The 23044-nt window shown below is 39.7% G+C and overlaps 1 protein-coding gene across 1 annotated transcript in view; it reads left to right on the top strand.

Annotated features, from left to right (window-relative positions):
* The window catches only part of LOC118006536 (PI-PLC X domain-containing protein 3), a 162261-nt gene that overhangs the window by 103111 nt on the left and 36106 nt on the right, over positions 1–23044 (top strand). Inside the window, exon 2 of the mRNA XM_034999217.1 lies at positions 4498–5206. Coding sequence (XP_034855108.1) covers positions 4498–5206 — 709 coding nt within the window. The remainder of the gene's footprint in view (positions 1–4497; positions 5207–23044) is intronic.

Below are 23044 nucleotides of genomic sequence, written 5' to 3'. Positions count from 1 at the left end.
CCTGGGGTGTTGACCCTATTATCATAAAAGGTATCAAAGTATCAAATATGCAAGAAACCTGCTACCAGACAGCAGAAGTCTTGAAAACCTCAGCACTGTGCCAAACGACAGGAGAGGGAAGCATGGCATGCTATAGATAAACTTGCAAGCAAGCTCAGTGCTCTGTAGAGCAAGGAGGGGAGCAGTTCTTATTCTGATGGAGTCAGAGCCTGAATTCTAAGGTCAGGGTAGAGATATTGGAATCGCACATGCATGGGCACATCCAACCCTAGCCTCCTGTTCCGAAGACATTTTGTTCTGAAGGTTCACAGATGAAATTGACTTGATAGATTCTCTTTGATGTTTATTAAACCCATAATTTTGTAGAATTTGAAATGGAACTATGGCCATATCAAGAGACCAATCAGAAGTTCATCCCAGAGAATTTTTATAGATAATACTGGGAAGATACTGAATGCAAGAGGGTTAGTATTTAGTATAGTACATGGCAGAATGTAAATATTTAGTTGCTGTTCAAAGCAACAAGGAATGGGGTACGTTTGTTCAATATCTGCTAAAATCTTAGACAAATGGTAGATAATAACAAGATAAGAATCTTGTTTTCAAGAAATATTTACAAACCTAAATCCTACAATTTAAATCATTTCCCTTCTTGTCCTCCGTCCCGTGTGAGCTTCCACAGCCATCCCAATGTATATTAATCTAGGTAATGTTTTCTTGGTCACCAGTGAATCTATGTTTCATGACTAGGTATACCACCCTAAGAAAATAACGGTAATTTAAGGTTTATACTCCTTTTATGGAACTTTTGTGAACATAGTTTCATTTATTCTTCGTAAGAATCCCGTGAAGTAGGTAGGGGAGAGTATTTTAATTTGGCAAATTAGAAAACCCAAAGCCAGAATGATTAACAATCTGATGATCTACCAGTGTTAAACTGTGAGTTAGTGACCGGGCTTGAATTTGAGGCTCGTCTCCCAACACCCACTTCAGGGCTGTTTTCAGTGCACTGCATTACCCAATTTACTTTAATCTGAAGGCCAGACTGCACCAGACTGAAATCAAAGTGTTGGCCAAGGCTATAATCTCATCATCTGAGGCTGAGGCTCCTCTTGAAGCTTGCTGCTTGTTGGCAGAATCTAGTTCCTTGAGTTGTGGGGCTGTGGTCCTCAAGCTCCACGAGGCTCCCCGCTATTCCACAGTGTTGGGAGTGGCCAGCTCTTCTCTGAGTACAGAAGGCAAATCAAACCCAAAATTAAGAGGCTAAGTTCACAATCAGGGGAGCAACATTAAGTATCAAGTCCAAGATAGGAGTTTGGGGCTATAGACAAGACAAGGGTAAGAGTGAGAAACCCAGGAATACTGAGCCAGTGTAGAAGCAAAATACTAGACCAGATACGGCAGAAAGAAATGATGCTTACCACTCTTGTGGGCAGAGCTCTCTGATTTTAAAGAACCAGGGTGGAGCCAGACTTTTTCTTTGTTATTGAAAGGTCATAAAATACTGTTGTATTTTTGTTTTATATTCAAATAGAAAACTTAATGGTTTAGTGAAAATGTTGAAGTTGAGGAGGAAGTATTATTCCAAATGCAATCAAAAGCCATGAAGATACTCCTTTTTGGCCAACATTAGGTTATGTATTTTCTCCCCAAATGCAAAGATAGTGTTTTGTATTGATTGATGATTTAATTCTCCTCTCCAAGTAATGTTTGCATCTGGTGCATCATTCTGCACCAAATGCTGTGCATGTACCTCAGAGTCATCTAGCTTAGAACAAATATTAGTGGGGTACCAATGGTTTCTTCTGACAGCTGTTTTTAATTTTTATTTTAACATTACCTTATTTTGATCTTATATTTTCCTGAAATGTCAACAAATAATTTAATCTAGAGACTAATGTTCTTTTATAGGATTTTCAAAATTGGTAAATTTCCTAGGCTTTTTTTTTTTTTTAATTTGCCAGATAGCCACATGACAGAATAGTGAAACTAAAGCCATATTGAAAGCAAAGAACCACTCATTTCTGGAAAAAGAAATCTAGTTATATTTAATTCCCTTTCTGCTTGCTTCCAATTATCTCTTCTACTAGATTGTAGAGGTAACCAATTATTTTCATCCACCTTTTTTTTTTTTCACATGCTTGGAAATTAACTTTTAAAATTTTTTAAATTTTATAAATTAACCCTTATTTTGAAGGTTTATTTATTCATTTGCACTTATTTTAATTCTAGAACATTTGATTATAGCTCTTCTTAAACTCACCTTTTTATTTCTTTCTTTAAACATATTTTCTCTGTATAATGATCCACAGTACGGTTTGTTTAGCTTTTTCATTTATATTAGCAATTGGCTGAACAGCTACTAATATATCAATATGCAGCAATTTAAATCCCTGTTAAAATTTGCCAATGCCAGATCCAAACTGCCAGTTCTGCTTATTCAGAAAGTGCTGACATTTTCTCCCCATACCATGTACTAAAGATAAATAGATCAGACAGTTCCAGATTAAATTAAACATGGCATTTCTGTATTTTGGGGTTACTTTTCATTGTTTAAAAAAGTCTAGTAATTCTGAGGAATTAGCTGTTCCAAATCTTAAAGGTTATCATTTTTAAGATGTTAAAGTATTTTTCAAAATATTTCTTCTAACAACTTACAGAGGTGTCTGCATTTCATACTCTTGTGATTCCTCTTGGCTGTTTAATGCTCGACATAGACAGATAGATATACATAGAGAGATAGAGATTGATGTAGATATGGAATACAAAGTTAAATATTGCATTCACTGAAAAAAAAAATTGCTTCGAATAGCTTATCAGGCAAAGGCCCTGAGGTGATGGATGATAAACGTAAAGGGAAGTGTGTGTGTGTGTGTGTGTGTGTGTGTGTGTTGGCTGGGTGCAGTGTAGGAACTAGAACAAGGTGTGTATTTTTTAGTTTCTAGACAACTAAATCAGGAGTAAGGCAACACGGTCTGAGGAAGCCTGAGTAACAGATGGGGAATGATGACATCTGCCCTTTCTAACATGTGAAAACTCAGGATACATTAATTTCATTTTACCTGTTCAGTAGGTTGTGCCCAAGAATTAAAGGAGGCTTTAAAAAATAAAATTAAAACTTGAAATAATTTTTCTTCATTAGGTCCAAAAATATTTTAAATGGCCCTCTATACTTACCAGCAAATCATGCACATGTTCCATTACTACATTTCTGGAGTTCTGGTATTTGTAACAGACAAAAAAAATAATAATCGTAATCCTAATTAAATAGGTTGCCTTTGTTCTTCCTAGGGAGAAATTCTTCCAAATTTGGAAGCCAACTCCAAAGAGAGTTTTCACTGTTGAGAGGAAATATTTGTGAAGAAAATAGTCTGTCATTTAATTTTTTTTTTTTAAAGATTTTATTTATTTATTTGAGAGAGAGAATGAGAGAGAGCACACGAGAGGGGGGAGGGTCAGAGGGAGAAGCAGACTCCCTGCCGAGCAGGGAGCCCGATGCGGGACTCGATCCAGGGACTCCAGGATCATGACCTGAGCCGAAGGCAGTCGCTTAACCAACTGAGCCACCCATGCGCCCCACCCTGTCATTTAATTTTTTAATGCTGTTAGTTTTGTCAACTTATAAGAAAAATTGTTTCCTCAATATGCGAAAAGTACTTGGCCTCATCTAAGTTCATAGTTGCTCAAATGCAGGGTCAGGAGTGATGTTAAATGTCAACATTGGGGGTGCCTGGGTGGCTCAGTCGTTAAGCGTCTGCCTTCGGCTCAGGTCATGATCCCAGGGTCCTGGGATCGAGCCCTGAGTCAGCCTCCCTGCTCAGTGGGAAGCCTGCTTCTCCCTCTCCCACTCCCCCTGCTTGTGTTCCCTCTCTTGCTGTCTCTCTCTCTCTGTCAAATAAATAAATAAAAATCTTAAAAAAAATATATATCAACATTGTACTGTCCTCTTGCTTATTTCTTCCTTTCTCTATAAGGACCTCTTGTGCTTTCCAAAGTGTATAAGGTACCAATTCATATGCTGATCATCTGCCCATGAGAAAACCTCCTTTATTCATTGAAACAAGCTCTCTACCATTGAAATCAACTCAAAATGAAGGGAAAGGGCAAGATAGTAGACAAACTATTTGGGAACCAGTGAATCCCCATAAATTTCACTTTATGAATGGTCACTTATGCCACCTTACATGGAAAGCCAATCCTAGTGAATACACTAAATTCTTTGTTTACAGAAGTAGAAGGTGATCATTTTTATTTATAATATTAGTCACAAGGGATTTTTACATAATTTTATAATCCGTTTTTATCTGTTGAAGTGCTATGTGTACCATACAGGCTATAAAAAGGACCCTCCTAAGACCTGAGACTGAACTAAGTAAATATTGCTTATTATTTCCTTTCGTGCATTTGAGGGAGAGATAGGGACTTTGCAAGAGGGAGAGAAGTTGGGAAGAGCAAAGGACGGAACTATAACCACATTATGCCTTGTTATTTTTCTAGGATCTCATGATTCCTTCAGCTTCTACATCGATGAAGCCTCACCCGTAGGGCCAGAACAGCCAGAAACCGTTCAGAATTTTGTCTCTGTGTTTGGAACTGTAGCCAAAAAGCTGATGCGGAAATGGTTAGCCACTCAAACAATGAACTTTACTGGTCAGCTAGGAGCTGGGATCCGTTATTTTGATCTTCGAATTTCCACCAAGCCCAGAGACCCCGACAACGAACTTTACTTTGCTCATGGTCTGTTCAGTGCCAAAGTCAATGAAGGCCTTGAGGAGATTAATGCATTCCTCACAGATCACCATAAGGAGGTGGTATTCTTGGACTTCAACCATTTTTATGGGATGCAGAAATATCACCATGAAAAACTGGTCCAAATGCTGAAAGACATCTATGGAAACAAGATGTGCCCAGCGATTTTTGCCCAGGAAGTTAGTCTAAAGTATCTGTGGGAGAAAGACTATCAAGTGCTGGTCTTCTACCACAGTCCAGTGGCTCTGGAAGTGCCCTTTCTCTGGCCTGGGCAGATGATGCCAGCACCTTGGGCCAACACCACAGACCCGGAAAAACTGATCCAGTTTCTTCAGGCATCCATCACTGAGAGAAGAAAGAAGGGATCGTTTTTTATATCTCAGGTGGTGCTGACCCCCAAAGCTAGCACTGTGGTCAAAGGAGTGGCCAGTGGCCTCAGAGAAACTATCACAGAAAGGTAAGTGTCCTTAAGGTATCAGAGAAAAAGCTTAAGGAATTTAACACACATTCATAGAGTTAGTAACTGACAGAGATAAAATTTATACTCATGTTTGTTAGTTTCCTAGGGCTGCCACACAACATATCACAAACTGGGTGGCTTGAAACAGAAGAAACTTGCTGCCTCCCAGTTCCAGAGGCTAGAAGTCTGAAATCAAGGTGTCAGCAATGTCAACGCCTTCTGTTGGCTTTGAGGGAGAATCTTTTCCATGCCTCCCCACTAACTCTAGTGATGGCTGACAATCCTTGGCATTCCTTGGCTTGTAGATTCATCATTCCTGTCTCTGCCTCTATCTTCACATGGTGTTCTCCCCATGTGTTTTTGTTTTCTTTTCTTATAAGACCAGTCGTATTGCATTAGGGCCCACCCTAATGATATCATCTTACTTATGTCTGCAAACACCCTACTTCCAAATGGGCCACAGTTATGGGTACAAGGGGTTAAGACTTCAACATATTTTTTCCTAGGACACAGATCAACATGTAGCACAATGCATTTTGACTCAATGTCCAGTTATCTTTTCATAGCGCTCCTTTTCACATTTGCGTAGCACTTTATAGATTACAAAGCCTTTTCTCTCCTGCTCACAGTGTCTTTTTAGATACCTAATTCCATCTGATCTGCACAACAACCCTGGGAAGTTGTCTGACAGATAAAAATTGAGATTCAGAGAAGTGAAATGTTTTGCTTAAGGCCAGTTGGACAATGAGTGAGGAAACAAAGACCCAAATTCCATTCTTCTCACTCTATATTCTATTCCTTACACTATACCATAAGCAAGGATCACCCTCCAGAGTGTGGGTATTCCATTTGTCAAGCCCAGCCATATGTGTTGGAGTGGTGATTACTTGTGAAGTATGTAACTTGAACAATCACCAAAGATCTCTAGCTCTTTCCCACGAGTGTGATACAACGTGCAGAATTGTACATGTTATTTATTCTTTTGAGTTAAAGTACTAAACAATGCAAATATTGTCTGAAGATAAAATATAATTCTTAGCAGACTTTTATCTTTAACTTTAATTGATATTTTAATTATGGTAAGGAGATAGAGCACGCATGTTTTGCTCAAGGTCTTTGTAGGGAAAGACAAGGAGATGAGGGGAAAAGATTAGGAGATGAAATGATATGGATGGCCTCAGAGCATGGCCTGTAGAGTAGGGAATGGCAGATGATGCTTGCAGTGGAGCAGGAACACATTTGCAAGAAAGCCTTTAGCCAGGTTAAAGAAAAGATTTCATCCTGTGAACAATGGGGAGCTAGAAAATGGCATTTAGGGTCATAGTGACTTGACCATATCTGCATTTTAGACAGATAATTGGTGTAGCATGGAGGCAGAAGATTGGAGAGAGTGGACAGTGAAGAGGTGCTTGGAACTGTTTCGGCATGGTAATGCAAGCTAAACTGAGGAAGGGACAAAACACAGAAGGGGATGGTATGCCACAGTAAAAAATAGGATTATTTGATGACAATTTGGCTATGAGGTATGATGGAAGAAAAGAGTTAGGGATAAAGTTTCTTCTTGAGAAGTAGAACGAGTGATGCAGACATTTACAGAATCAGGAAACAAAGACACAGGGATTTAGGGAGGAGGTGGGGAGGCTTCAGTCAGGGTTATGCATCCAGTAGATGTGGCCAATTGATCATTAATATAAGCCAACTCAAGTGGCAGTTATTGGCATTTTTTGGCAGTGAAAGCCACAAGCCATTGGAGTCGAAGGGTTCCTCCATACAGAATCATAACTTCCGTCTGTTATTCAGATATTTGCTGAGATCTCCCTGTTCTTCAAAATTTAAATGCAATCCCTAGCTCTTCATTGTACACTCTGTGCAAGTATAAGGCCTTCCCTAGGATTTCTGCTCATGTCTAGCTTTCTTATATTCTTATGGGATGAGCCCTTGCTGTTTCTGGATTACATCATTTTCCATAAAGTGATGGATTTGATTGTCCCATGTGGCTTGTCCATGTCGCTGTAGAACCAGAGACACGAAAATTGCTTGCTTCTTGCTCAGTTTCCACAATGGTTTTTAGACTTTATTGAGGGTTTGAGGCAACAGGGGAGGTTTTATAATTATAATAATACAGATAATTCAAAGTTGAATTTTAAAATTGTCTGTAAGTACAAATATTCTGGACTGGGATATCTTACCCCGATGATATCTATATCACTTTAACCCCATCCTCAAGTCTTGTGGCTGAAACTTCTCTTCCACCTCCTTCTCCTTGTCTTTTTCTCATCTCTTTTCTTCCCCTACCCCCACACTGTCTTGGAGATTCCACACTCTAGGTTACTGTGCCAAATTATTCACCTCTCTTCTGGCCCTAAGGCTCAGCAAGTCCCATCAGAGTATTCATCAAACCAAGAAGTCTTTCTATTTAATAGCACCACCTTATACAAAAGTTCATTGTTTTGGTAAATAACCACTTACCACCTCTCTTACACCCTTAAAAATGAGGGAGTTATAGTATATACACATAAGAATGTGTTGTTCTCAACCATACTCCACTGAGGCCCCAGATTTTGAGGAATTCCTGAGGACCTATTAGAGGTGGGGAAGAGGCAGGAGGGGTCTGAGACTCAGCCAACTCCAATATTCTTTATTCTCACTACATCTTTAATGAAGGAAGCTTCATTTCTAAAATTTTACACATTGGGCTCCATGAAAGGAGTCTTCCCATAGCCCTTCCAGCTTTACCTTCTGTTGCCTAATTCTATATTTAGGAAAACACTTTTCCATATAATATGTCTGCTTTTTGCATGTGGCCAAGAACCATACCCTGATTTTACCTGTGTAGGGTATAGCCTTTGGGTAGTCAAGAAGAAAAATCTACTCAAGGAAGAGATGACTTTCGTTTTTCTCTCTTATGGCATTTCATGCAGTTAGGGTCTTCGCAAGCTAGAAGTTGAACTACTTTTAGTTACATATGCTATGTACAGCATTAGTAAAGCAGGATTTGTGGGGAAAAGATCAAATAAGAAAGTGCTGAAAATTGTATATCTACACAACTCTCAAAATATTCACAATCTTTAGCATATAAAAGGCACTAAAAGCATTTTGGTGAAGAATCCTATTTAAATTGAATTAATGCAATGTTGTGCAAGCACTTAATTTTTTTCAGATAGCACTTATTGAGAGCCCATGGAATTCATTTTGAAAAACTGTCCTCAGGCATCTGCTCTAATTCAGAACTTTTCACTTGCCTCTGGTTACTTCTCTGGAATAGTAGAACTGCGTCACTGAACAGAGGAAGAGAAGTTGAGGGTGGGGGGGATGGTGGAATGAAAAAATTTAATAAATTGAAATGAAGACCTTATAGGTAGAATCAATTTTTTCTTCTCTCTAGGATTATGCAAATTAGTTGCAAATGATTTGCAAATATATCTGAACCTGGCCAGGATGAACAGAGTTTGCCTCGGAAGTACTAGAAAGACCTCCTTGTAGACAAATTGCAATGCCTGTATTCTGCATATGGTGTACGTGTGAAACTCAGGTTTTGTTTTGATTTGATTTGATATATTTCAGCCTTCTGGGTGAGGGTTATAGGAAAAGGTCATTGTCAGTCCTTGGATAGCACCTTGCAAAGGTAATTTACTTACCTCTGAAAGAGTCAGTGAAAGAACACTTGATTCCCTAAGGACATATTGCTTCTCTTTCCTCATCAAGTGATAAAGCCCACAAAGACAACTTTCTGCCATTTTCCTCTTGCTATTGTGCACAAAGCTGCTCATTCAGAAAGTCCTATGTTGACACCAAAAGATGTAATGAGACTCTCCTTTGCCACCAAAGGAGAAGTTAGTAGGCGATTTTAAGACCTCTCTGGACCTTAAGTATTTTCATCTGCAAAATTTGGAGTTTGTACTAGACTATCTCCAAGATACTTTCCAGTTCTAAAATCCTACAATTCTAAGATCCTGCATTTGACTAGTTTCTCTGTAATTTTTTTTATTATGCCTAATATTTGGGCTAACAAAACTGTGAGCACGTGCATTTAGAAAACAGTGTTTGAAGGTGTAGGTGGCTTTCAGGGAAACTAAAGTCAGCCTGCATTCAGGTAGTGTAGCTTTCAATCTGGCCACTGGTTCCAAATACTGCAGATGCATTTTCCACATTTTAGCAATGCCAAACGACACAGATTTTTATTTCTTAAAGACCTATTTTTAATTTATTTTTCAAACACCAGCTTTTGCACCTCACCCCCACGGAATTCACACATTCTTAAAAAGAAGGTGTGCAAATGGAGTCAAGTCCTTCCCTAATTTGTGGAGGTTTGTTAAATTATAGGTTTTGTTAAAAAAAAATCAGTTAGATCACCTGTCAGAATATTCAAGGAGTAATGCATCTTGGGAAGTAAATTGATACTGAATTAATTTAGACAATGTTTATACAGTCCAACAATTTAGATGATGATGATGATGATGATGATGATGATGATGGTGGTGGTCATCTATTTTAAGTGTTCCATATCTGTTTAATACTGTGCTAACTGCCCTGACCATTTTCTCTCACCATCACAGTCATTGCCTTGAAGATAGGTAGAATTTTCAGGATGTATTTGGTTGTTGGTTGATTGTTAATAAGCATCAATATGACCCAGCTGGGAAAATGAAGGCAACTACATTTGTTGAGCCCACATCATGTGCTAGGCAACATGCTACCTGCTTTACATGAATTGTATCCATTCAATCCTCTTTCCAACAAGGTAGGTATCATTAGATACATTAGAGATGAAAAACTGAGCCTCAGAAATGTCTAGTACCTTGCTCAAAATTCCCATATTAGTTTAGCAAAGCCAGGATCATTATTTGGGTTTGTTTGACTCCCAAGTTCTAGGCTTCCTCCTGCAAACTAGGTAAAATTCACATTTCTTAACAGTGGGCACATATAATATGTTATCTGTCATCTTGGAAGGCAGAGTCAGGTCCAGGGGTTTGGGAAGGTCAAGTATGCCACAGTTGGGATGGGCAAGGCTATGAGAAGAGCAGATTTGAAGTGTGTGGTTTTTCCTCAAGAAAGCAGACCCAGGAATGCTGTCATGGGGATTCATGGAAGCAGCACCATCAAATAACAGAAAGGAAAGGAAGTTAAAGGTGACTTGGCTTAATCCTCCTTGCATTGTGCCTACTGCCCATTTGACTGTTTCCATTGAGTAAGGAAACTGAGGACAGAGGAATGCTAAATGATTGCCCAAGCAACAGAGGTAACTGGCAGCAAAGACAGGATTAAATCCAGGTCTCTTGGCTTATAGGCAGAATTCTGTCCTCTACACCCTAGGGAGGGATGAGGACAGAGGATGGACAGGAACACCGGAAAGGACCAGAGAACAAGAGGTTGCAGGGACCAGTGTGGAAAGGCAAGCTGGCTCTTAGTCTGCACCGTGTGCCACATAACAAGGAGCCCTGGAACCTTGCCCCAAGGGATCAGAGGTCAGGCCTGGAGATGGGTCATGGATTTTGTGCAGAGCTGGCCTTTCCTGGGCTCTGTCTGCCTCATGAACACAATAAACTCTAATATTTCCATCTAATGGGGACACACCCCGGTTCACAACCACACCTCAAACAAGCAACACTTCTGCTGTCCCGTTTACCCTGTCACTGCCTGGACCCAGCAGATGTGGCTGGTCTCTGGGAAGTTGTTCACCTGCAGCATCAGTCCTCTTAGGAGTTTTAGGGAACTCACGAAGGGCGGAGACTCCAAATAGTTCAAAGACAGCTCAGGGTGACCATGAGAGAGCACCAATCTCCATGAGGAGTAGCTTTCTGGCTCTACCCCCTGGGCCATGCCACCAAATAGGTCAGTGCACCTGTGAAACAGCTGATAAAGGATTAGTCTGTTCAGTAAAAGGGAAAGCTGCCTCCTTGGGCTACATATGCCTACAAAGAGAGAATATCAAGGAGACTATGGAAGATCAGTATTAGAATAATCCTTGTTTGTAAGATGCTTTCATCATAAGATTTAATTTCTTCAACGTGTACTTATTGGACGCCTCATTTGTGCAACAGGTATTAGTCTCAATTTGCAATTTAAGAAACTGAAGGTCAGAAATGGTAAATAATTTGTTCAGGTGAGACTTGAACCAGTGCTAGGATCAATTCAAGATCTAGGTCTTTGGAACCACTAGAAAGAGGAGTATGGCTCGTAAATCAGAAGGAAGCTCCAGAAAGCAAGGCTTTTCTGAGCACAAGGCTTGGCAAACTTGGTGCGGGGAGGCTGCTTATGGAGTTTGTTCAAATGCAAATTCCTGGGTGCTGCCCCAGAGACTATGATTCATGAGTCTGTGGCTCAGATTTTTTTCCCCCCAAGATTTTACTTAAATTCAAGTTAGTTAACATATAGTGTAGTATTAGTTTCAGGAGTAGAATTTAGTGATTCATCACTTAGTTATAAAGATCCAGTGCTCATCACAAGTGCCCTCCTTAATACCCAGCCCCCCCGCCCCCCCCCCCCCCCGCACCACTCAGTTTGTTTTCTATATTTAAGAATCTCTTAAGGTTTGCCTCCCTCTCTGTTTTTATCTTATTTTATTTTTCCTTCCCTTCCCCTATGTTCATTTGTTTTGTTTCCTAAATTCCATATATGAGTGAAATCATATGGTGTTTGTCTCTCTCTGACTGACTTATTTCACTTAGCATAACACACTCTAGCTCCATCCACATCGTTGCAAATTGGCAAGATCTCATTCTTTTTTGCTGGCTGAGTCATATTCCATTGTGTTTATATACACCACATCTTTATCCATTCATCAGTTGATGGACATCTGGGCTCGCTCCATAGTTTGACTGTTGTGGACATTGCTGCTATATGGGCCCATGCTCCCCCTACTTACAGCAGCACTATCAGAGTTTTACGTTTCTAACAGACTCCAGGTGAGCCCTTCTTTGAGTAGCAAGCTGCACCTCAACCACCCCCAGCAACACATAAACTTGGTTTTAGGAAACCTAGAAAGAGTTAACCCCAAGATTTGTCAGTCCCCTTCCAACATCACATTCAAGTAGTTCTTCCTTAAATCTCATCCATGACTTCTTTACTCACAGACCCCGCCAGATTTGTTCTGTCACTAATTAGAGCTGCCCATCACTGATTTCCAAAAACCAATCCTCTACTATTCTCTCTCGTGCATCCTCTCTCCCATGTCACATAGCTCCATCCTAGGATGATGGTGCTGCAGGAGCATGGGAAGTCTTTCGGGGGGGAGTCTTCATTCCCCTGGCCTCAGAAGCACATTCCTTTGCAAGAAACCTCCGTAACTTTGAGACTCAGTGTCTCCCACCAAAACCAATTAACATTACAGCACTTTGCAACCGAATGGCCTCCCCAGTCCTGATTTCAAACGGTAAAAAAGAAGATTCTGTAACAACGTCTAACAATGAGGTCATGTGACAAAGGAGTGACTTCAGCCTGGGTCCTGCTGGGGTATGGCAGGAGGGAGAGCTGTCTGTAACTCTCTCTGTTTTCACAGCTGTTGACCTAAGAACTTTTAAAGCAAGAGTATACACAAAAGCTCTCTCTCTTCTTCGTTCTGCTGATGGTTAAAGTCCAGGTGAATACAGGCAGGCACCTTTCATTATCTGTGTCAGAAAGTCAAAGACTAGAGGGAATGCCAAGCTGTTGAGAAGTAAGATGCCCATTCAGTGCCTGGTGAAGATCTGTATGTGTGTGTGTCTGTGTGTCTGTGTGTGTGAGAGAGAGAGAGAGAGGAAGTGTGTGTAGGGGGGAGAGAAGGAAAATACATATACTTTTCTAAAAAGCATGGCATAGGATAGAGGTTCACCCACTTCAATCTCTCCGGATCTCAGTTTTCTTATGGGGAATTGCTGGGCAGATTGAGTTTAACATCTGAAAAGGAACTAGCCAAATGTGTAGCTGGAACTCACAAAAAGCTGAGAGCAGATGGGTTGATGATGGGCAGATTAAGATGGAGGGCCCAGGCGGCAGGGATGTTTAGTCAATTAGATTGTAGCACAATAATTGGGGGACCTCAGCCAGTGACTGAGGGGATAGGGAGGCTTGTTTGGGATTTGAAATGAACCATAAGATGTATTGTCAGGAGACGAGCCAGTAAGTGGTGTCTGATTCAAGAAGTGAGGCAGACTGGATGTGGACAGTGCAGGCCACACACTGGGGTACAAGGACGAGGATTTCAGGCCTGCTCGACCTTTCTGCCCTGTGCACTCAGGGCTCCTGACGTGGAGGGCAAGTCTGTTCCGCTGAAAGCTCATCCAAGGGGAACAGCCCACTCTGGAGAGAACTGATTCACAACTGAGGGAAGAGAAAGTATTGCCAGATCACTAGACACAAATATGTAGTTGGACATGCTGAGCTTACTTGTTGTAGTGAAGAAGCACACACACCATTGGGAGCCATGAGACATTCCAGTGTGAGAATGTGGTTAGGAGGGACTTTTCAGCCCTATAGAACTGGGGCTTAGGTTGACTGACTTGGAGGAAGGTTTAAGGAAGCAGAGGTTCTCTCTAGATTGGATGCTGTCAGAAACCAAGGGTAATTCTATAAATGGGTACCTCCGTAAGTCTTCTATAGGGCCAGAGAGGATAAACCGTAATTGGTAAAGGAGTAGCAGTCTCATTTATTTCAGTCTAGAGAGCTAGATATTTGGTTACTTTGTGGGCGATCTTGTTTTTGTGCTTAGACAAAATTACAAAGTATCCTTTTTTATCTCACTGTCTCATGATATCAAGGAACCTTGTCTGAGGCTGGTATTCTGGGAGATTGTTCATGTCCCACAGGAGCATAATATGGCCAGGTTGTGAGTGGCAGGCCAGCTTCCTAAAGTCAGGGGTTGCTTTTAAGTTTCTTTTCGCCCTTTCCAGTGCAATGCAAGAAAGAAATATCACTTATTTCCATTTGTTTTGAAAGCCTCTGGTGTGAATTAGGCTTTCCCTGTGCTTTTCCGTTGTTGTTTTTCTCACTGAAACAAATGAGGCTATATCTAATCAGAAACCCAGACCATTTTTATAATGAAGCCAATCAAAGAGTTGGTGATACCCTAGCCCAGGGCTTGTCTACTGAAAATGCAAGCTCTTCACATTGAGCCCTAGTGACAACCAACTCGATATTCTAGTCTTTAAGTTTCTGCCTATCTCAGTTGTCAAGGGTTGGAATCCCAGGCGGTGGCTATCAAAGGGGCTGGGGGTGAGAAAGAAATGTGAGAACACAGCATTTTGAAAAGGGAATTGCTGATTCTTTAATATTTGTGAACATCCCAACTTCCCAAAATTTCACAACTTATTCAGGGCACAGAGAAGCAGGAGGTGAGAGTCACCTGTTAACGTTTACAGTTGAATTGTTTTCTTGCCCTTTTTGGCAGGGGGAGGCATATTTTTCTTGGCCTTCTTAGAATGGGGGTCTCTGAAGGCTTATTTGTGTTGGCTACACTTGGTAGACCCAGCTTTGGGTGACTGATCTACTCATTACCTAGAGTGACCCCGACAAGTATGAATACTTATCTAAGTGAAGTGTATAAGCTAAATCCTCTCTGTCAAAGGATAAAAGGATGAGGAGTTGCTTTACGTGCACCCCACCTAACAAAATTATTACATAAAGCTCAAATAACTGACTAATACCACTCTAGGCAATGACATTGCAGCTTTTAATTTATCACACTCAGTTGATAAAATATTTTCTTCCATAATATTTTCAATATAACAACAACAATTTAAAAAGTTGAAAATATGAAATTTTCTCAGACTATCTGGCCTTGACATTTCAGAAGAAAATACTACTTCCGTCGGCTGCAGACACTAATACTTGGCTTCATGGTATAGAGCACAAATCTTCCGGCTCTTGATTTGTATGTCTGGGATTATAGCCTCGCTAATTAACTTATTTTAAAGTACCAAAAATAATTAGACAAGAATACCTAGAAACTTGCTTGTCATAATTGATTTTTTTTCGGAAAGCACAAGTATAACTTGCATTTTTGCTTTAAAATATTCCTTCCTCCCACCCCCTCATCACTTATTTCCCTGTGGTCTCAGCTGTTAAAAGAAAAGAAGCTTACGAGTTGTTTCTGGAGCTGTGACATCCTTCCGTGAAGGAACGTTATGTGGCAGTGGGACTGTAATGTGTGATTTCATTAGTGAATGCAAAAAGCCACAGGCTGCCCTTTGGAAATGTATGGGAGATTTGGCCATTATAAAACTGAGCAAGTTCGCCATGTAGCTGCCTCTTATGTGAATACTAAGCAGAAAAGCTGTTGCCAATATGACTTAACTAAGGTTTGAAAATGAACCAGTTGGGAGAATAAATAACACAATAACGAGTTATCCATGAATGTACATTTTTCAGATTTTTTGATTCATCTTTGAAGAGTTGAATTTAGATAGCCTGTTTCTCCAGATAAAATGCTTGTAAGAAGTAGCTTGTAGTGAATTGATTGTAGGGAAACTTGGTTAGATCACTCAGTGTAAGTTCAGTCTGTTAACAGACACCATATGCTAATTTGGGGGGGAGGTATGATGAATCTATTGCTAAACAATAGCCTGGAAACTTAGTTTTATTCCTGTCTTGGTTTTACATTTACTGCTCAGCAGTTGAAGGTTTATTTAATGAATCTGACTCTTATTGCCATTCACAAGCAGAGCAAGTGGAAGAATTTCACACCTTTGTACATTGACATCTCATTCATTGCCACTGTGTGCTTATACTTTACCCATATGTCTAAGCAGCCCCCAAACAGGATATGGCCAGGGACTCTGGTGTCTGATAATGACTGAGAGACTCCTTAATGCCATGAACATGAGTGGGGACATTTTGATGTCTCCATGACATAGGTTGTGCAAATAAAGGCTTATTCAATGGCCCACCATTTTCTGCTCCAACTAGCATTAGGTGGTCAGCTTCAGATTAAAAAGGTGGTGTGTGTGTGTGTGTGTGTGTGTGTGTGTGTGTGTGTTGAAGGGGTAAGAAAGAAGTAATGAAAATAAGTAGAAATCTACTTTTCTCTCAGCACCTGTGAGAGTACATTGCCATGAGGAGAGGAGTTTCACATGCAGTGTGTCCTTATCTTCCAATTGAGGGTAGAGAAAGTGCTCAAATACCCAAATGTGGTATCCTCTCACCTAGTTTCAAGATTGTTCTGGAACATGCATTTACTTTCTTTTAGCTTGCTTAGACTTTATGTTTTCTTTAGTGTTGTTCTTGAGGTATTTCTTTGACAATTTCATGGTGAAAATTTTTTTTTCCTGTCCCAACATTGCATGGCTTACTATATTTGTGAAATTTTGAGGTTTTTCTCTGTCTATGACTCTTGTTAAAAGGTCAAATAGAACCTAGATATGGTAGGATAGAAAGGGGAAGAAACTAGTATAGCCCACTTGGTGAATAGGATGTTTTTTATGCTATGGGTTTAGAGAATTTTAATTTCTATTTTTCAAGGTGGACCAAAGTAGTCTTTCCCAGAGTCCCAGCTCAAGAATCCATCCAACCTTTGAATCAGCCAATCACTCAACCAACAAGAACATATTAAGACTATGCTGTGGACTTGGAGTGCAGATGGGAGAGGCATGGTGTAGGGTCTTATAAAATATTGCCTCCTGATCCTTGGGTTACAGGGCAATCTTTTTGGAATTTGAGATTTGTATAAGAGACAGAATTAGAGAATGGTACATGACAGAATTTGCAACTGAGTACTAACATTTTGACCTGTAGATTTCATATGCCAAAGGAGCTCAAAAGAAGGAAAGATGACAGAAGTGACTTATCTGATATCTTAGGACAATAATACACTGACCTTTCCTGCCCTTTCCTTTCCTCAAAACATCATAATGTTGTGCTTAAATATCAAAAGTATATCTATTATCTTTACTCAAATGTGATCTACTTTTGTGGTTCTCCAATCATTGACCAATGACAAGGGTAAAAAGTATCTTTTCTAAGGTAGAAAATTCTGCTCGGTTTTGGAAACATTTCCAGACAATAAGGTTCAGAGTAGGCCAACAAGTGAGAGTTCCATGATGGTTTGAAAGACCCAGCCACAGACTCTCGATGCTTTGTGTGTTTATCGATGTTAGTGATGGCTGTTTTTGAGAGAAGGGAAAACAAAACCACTATGTTAAAGGATTTTCTTTTGACCACAAAATTCAGCAAGTCCCCTGAGAAACATGGTAACGACATGTTACAGATCTTATTTTAAAAATTTGAGGTAAAAAAATATGCTTTTATGTTTGACACTCTGACTTGCCCACTGTATGTGCCAAGATATATTCCTTTGTTATCAGAAGTATATATCAATGGAGTACATTCCTTTACTTACTGAATTAACTTGACAAGGGAGCCACCTTTGGGACTGACTTCTGAAAGACAGCTGAGAAGCAACTTTTGACAACTATGGTTGGTCTTTGCACTATTTTTTCCTCTCTTCCTTCTCAGTTCTGCAGTGAAAAGGGACAATTTTATAGCAACTTGGCAAAACGGTAGTGCAGGAAGTCCCAGCTGTTCTTGCCCCAGCTGCCTGCGAGATCTAATAACATAGGGTGGGAATAGCACATCTCCCAGAAGAGTGCACACATTTTAGGTTGCTTTAATTTCCCTGCCAATTAGACGTTTAAGATGCCAAATGTATCTCCAGGCAACCTCTGTGACAATTTAGCACACTTTGGTAAAGGAGCCTAAGGCAAAGAGAGATTTTCAAGTGGCCAATAGCAGGGAAAACATTTACTCGTTCATCACCAAAGAAAAGGGCAAGTACGTACCTATGGAGACATGAGGACACAGGCATATTAACACTGCCACTACTGAAGGCTGCGAAAGAGCCTGGGAGTCAGAATTCTCAGCCAAGGGCAGGATTTCTTAGCTCAGCAGAACTGACATTTTAGACAGGATAGTTCTTTGTGGTGAGGGAGTGTCCTGTGCACTGTACGATGTTCAGCTGCATCCCTAGCCTCTGCCACGCGACTCCAGTAGCACCTTGCCCCCCAGTCACAACAGTCCAGAATATTTCCAGATATTGCCAAATACCACCTCCCACCGTGTGTGTGTGTGTGTGTGTGTGTGTGTGTGTGTGTGAAAATTCCCTCTAGTAGAAAACCACTGGCCTAGAGCAGTCACTTCACAAAAAATCTGTGAAGTTATTTTTCCTGGAGCTCCATTCCTTTCCTTGTTAAACAAATGACACCAACTGCTCAGGGATTAGGGAAACATAAAATATTTAGTTATATGGCTTGTGGGGTTTTTTTGTCTAAATGAACATGCCAAAATTTATACATTTTCAGTGTCTGCTGCCTTCAGATTAGTCACCTTGGGAATTTAGTTATCCATCCAAGTTATCCATCCAAACTTTTAAGACTAGTTTTAGTGGGGGTAAATTTCATCTCTTCAGGGTGAACTGGTTTTTGAAACAACCTGAACTCAGGGCCAAGTTTAGTAAATAAAGTGGGTGAGCAAAGCTGATGAATGCTGTTTGGAGCCAAAATCCAAGTGGTACAATAAGGAGATTGATTTTTTTCTGTGGCTCATGAACATACTCTGAAGGCAATTTCAAATAGAGGAGTTATAAAAAGATTTTGAGTCATCCTACCATTGATGGGATAAGTGAACAATCATCTCCACAGGTAACAATTCTGAATGATAGCTCACTTTCAGCTTGTAAGTTTTGGGTATGTGTTATAAAAAGAACATCCCACGTCTTTAGAGTCATACCTCATGGAATAAAGTAGTATAAGAGAAGATATTCTTGATTCTTAAAAAACAATGTCTGTCTTTAAATATGTTTATTATTATTTGTATTATGTCGATTAAACCATAGATCTTTACAGAACATTTATTGAGTCTGTGCTAAGTGCCTGGCTTTCCAATGACTAAGATACAGTCCTTGGTCATCAAGGGGGTTTACTTTCTAGTGGGGAGACATATTCATGAACAGTTTATGTCAACATAGTGTGGTAAGTGCTAAGATAAACCAGAAGCAGATGTTTACTGGTTTCTGAACCCAGCACTGCTGTTTATTAACTAATTATGTAAGCTGGAAGAAGTCAATTTCATCTGCCTTCAGGTTCCTGATCTTGTAAAGTAAAGACATTGACTAGCCTTTGTCCCCTCTTCTGGCATCAATACTCTAATTCTATGGTAACAGAATTTCCAAGAGCATACATATTACAGTGTTTTGTAGGGGAAATCTAATCATGTGCTATCTAAACACTAACTTTTAGTTTCAGTTGAATTATTACCAAAACAGGAAGAAATGCCCAATTAGATATTCATGAACACCAACTCTTGAGAGACCTGACCTGTTACTGGTAGTTCATTATTAAAAAGTGATTGTAAACCAAAGGAACTATACTGACTTTCTTTTTCCTGGACTATGCAGAGTTGTAATGAGTTATATGTCGCTGTGCTTGCCCAGAAGTTTCTATATCTTAGGAAAGTGGCAAGCTGTGGAAAGTGAAGTAACATGTTTATCTTTAAAAATTAACTCATAAATCCTTTGTTATTCAAATCAATGCATTTTATTAGAAAAAATGAGGGACATCCATAAACCTACGTTCAAGTTTGTATGCTTTTCAGGGTGTCAGTTTCTGACCTCAACATTCTCAACTGTAAGATGAAGTAATTGGAGTGAGAAATCATATTTTTGAATAACTACAGTAGACATGTCTGTTCTCATTTTAGGCCTCCTAATGTTGAATGATGCGGATATTTTCATTTCTATTTTATACGTGGAAAAAAGGAAGCTTAGCAAAGTAAACCAGCTCACGCAGCCTTACTCAGCATCTATGGCAGAGCCGGACACAAACATATGTCTGCCTGATTTCAGAGTCTGTGTTTCTATGTTAAGCCCCTGCACATCACTCCACTTTTGAAGTTGTTTCTGATTAAGTTCTGCAATTATATGATTTTTTTTCACAAGGAACCCAAAGAAGTCCTATGACAGTACCATATTTACCAACAAGCGTAAAATGAAAGAGAAGAAAATGTTTCGATCTACTTCCAAATTCAGGAATTTTAAATAACAAACAAGTTAAAAGTCCTGTCAGAAGGGTAGCTTTTCCCAGCATGTGAAAATGGCTTCCAATGAGGGTCATTGAGTCCTACCCAGAGTATTTTAAATTATGATGCTTCAGGGATCAAGGAAAAGGCAATCCAATTTTCAGATTATCTCCTTTGGCTAGTGTACTAACTGACATGCTAACATCAAAATAAGTGTGGGGTTCTTTTGGGTGGCTTGCCCAAAAAGCAGACACTTCTGTCTCCAGTTCTAAACTTTCATCTGTGAGGAGCCTTGGTGATTCAAGGGTTTATATATTACAATTGTGATAGTTAGTTCAAGATTAAAATAATCAATTAAGGGGTGCGTGGGTGGCTCAGTCGTTAAGCATCTGCCTTCAGCTCGGGTCATGATCCCAGGGTCCTGGGATCGAGCCCCCGCATCGGGCTCCCTGCTCAGTGGAGAGCCTGCTTCTCCCTCTCCCAACCCCCCTGCTTGTGTTCTTGCTCTCACTATGTCTCTCTCTGTCAAATAAATAAATAAAATCTTTTAAAAAAATTGTCAATTAAGTGAAATATCCCTTTTAACTATATTACCTTATTATGTTGTAGATTTAAAAAAAAAGTTGCCATGAATTATAGAGCCAGGGATTAGCAAGAGCCCTCAGATGTGGCTTCCAGCAGAGAGTGGCAAAGCAGTCTATCCATTCATTTCTTTATTCCTCCATTTATTCTCCATCCAGGAAATGAGTGAGATAGATTCTCTTGTTCATTCCATTAGGCATCTTGTTTATGTTTCCTGTATAGTTTAAGTATCTAAGAGAATTCACTCTGGACACAGAGTTGAACTTGTCTTGACTGCCACTTGCCATGTGTGATTTTAGGCAGGTTTTTAAAACTCTCAGCCTCAGTTCCTCCTCTGTAAAATAGAAGTCTAAATACACCTGTCTCAAAAGGCTACTGCAGAGCATTAACATGATAATTATGCAGGGTGTTCAGCTCAGAGCCTGGCACCTAAGTGAGAGAGAAATAAATGTTGGCTTTCATTATTATTATTAACAACAACAGTTTTGTAAGGACACTCAATGGCCTTATGCTAAATTAGAAAAGTAAATAATTCTCTTCAAGAACCTAATATCCTATGAAGAGATTTCATTATTGAGATTAGTTGACTTTAAATAGAACCTTATTGTAATAGAGCTTATTATTATGATTTGGATTTTCCAATAGATGTGGATACACATGGCAATTCCATACACTAAGTATCAGATGTTATATGGTCATCTTGAAGCATATATCTTGGGGTTTTGTTTTTCTCTAACACTAATATTACAGATTTTTATTATGTTTCTCATTATTTTTAATTTTTTATAATCATTTTTTAAACTAAGCTTAAGTCTGTTACAGTGATTCTGTACATCAGAATTACCAGTGGGACTTTACAATCCATGTGTGTTCAAGCCCCTTCTCTGGAGATTCTGCAGTGAGCCTGGATCTAAATGTTGTTTTGGTGTTGGGTCAGCTTTGAGAACCACTGATTCACTATACCATGAGCTCCTCGAAGACAAGGACACCACCTTTTCAGTTTTGTATGCACTAAAATGGCTTATAATAGCTATTAGGTACTTTCTGGAGTTTTGGAGGTCAGATATCGTAGAAGATAATGAAAGAAAAAATTGAGTTACATATTCCAAAGAAACCAAGTCCTGCATGCTTTTAGAAATGAATTAATACCTAACAAATAATTGGCCAGAGCCACCTAAAATTATTACAATAACAATTTTTAATTGCTAACATTGTTTTGTAAAATAGAGTCTGTAGTATTATTCTGACATCTATACCAAGGAGTAAAAACTAGCCACAATTAACAAATAGCTTAAATACCCGTCCTTCAGGGGTATTAATCTTGACAGATTGGGCTACCTAGATAATGTTGACAAGGAACTGTGCTGAGAAAGACATATTATTGCCATTAATCACATTTCCATCACATAAATACATCAACCAAAGCAGCAGATTCTGTTGCAAGTAAGCATATATCCATCTCAGGGTGAGGTCAAGCGTGTCTGCACACACATGGTTGTTATAGTAAAACTGAAAATAACTCATTAGGTCTCTTCTAGGATCTCTGTCACCCTTGGTGACAATCTGGCGTGACTGGGGTAATTGTGCAGCTAATTCTGGCAGCTAATGGTGGGCCCCTGGGATGTGTAACTTTTCCACATCCCCATGCCACCCTCCCTGTTTGCCATGTAGCTTGAGAAAACATCATGTGACCCTCCAGATGGTATGGCTTAGTGAGCCTTCCCCACTTTGGCCCTATCAGCAGAAAGATGGGAAGGGAGAAAGATTCCTTCTATCTCTGGGATCACTTCTCCATGAGGTTTTGGAAAGCGTTCATAGCATATGTTTCAGAATATATTAATATCAGAAAGGTTCATTCAGACATGGTACTCTATAAGCTGGATTAAAGTGAGAGGCCATTTTCATTTTCAAAAACAGGGATCCGCACAATTTGGGAATTGTTGATACCCCCGATAATATAAAGCTTAATATTTGTGTTAATGAAAGAACAATCTAAAGGAGAGACCCAAAAGTCGGTTAATAATAATAGCAGCTCAACAATTGCTGATGCTTATGATCATAGATCCACACACCTAAAATGATTTGCCCAAAGTTGCTTGCTAATTTTTACTTAGATCAAAATCTCCTGTAATCATGCCCAGTTTTCTCCCCATAACACAAGGTCATCTTTTGGTAGTAATGTCCGCCATTGTAGTAAATTTCTCAGGGACACAAGATGCTGTTTCCTTGGAGAAGCGATTGGGTAGTAAAGATAAATGGCCTGGTTTTGCA

The sequence above is a fragment of the Mirounga leonina genome, unplaced genomic scaffold (assembly GCF_011800145.1).
Source record: "Mirounga leonina isolate KUSES-001 unplaced genomic scaffold, KU_Mleo_1.0 Mir_97, whole genome shotgun sequence".
Classification (NCBI taxonomy): domain Eukaryota; kingdom Metazoa; phylum Chordata; class Mammalia; order Carnivora; family Phocidae; genus Mirounga; species Mirounga leonina.
This window is presented reverse-complemented; position numbering and strand designations above follow the sequence as displayed.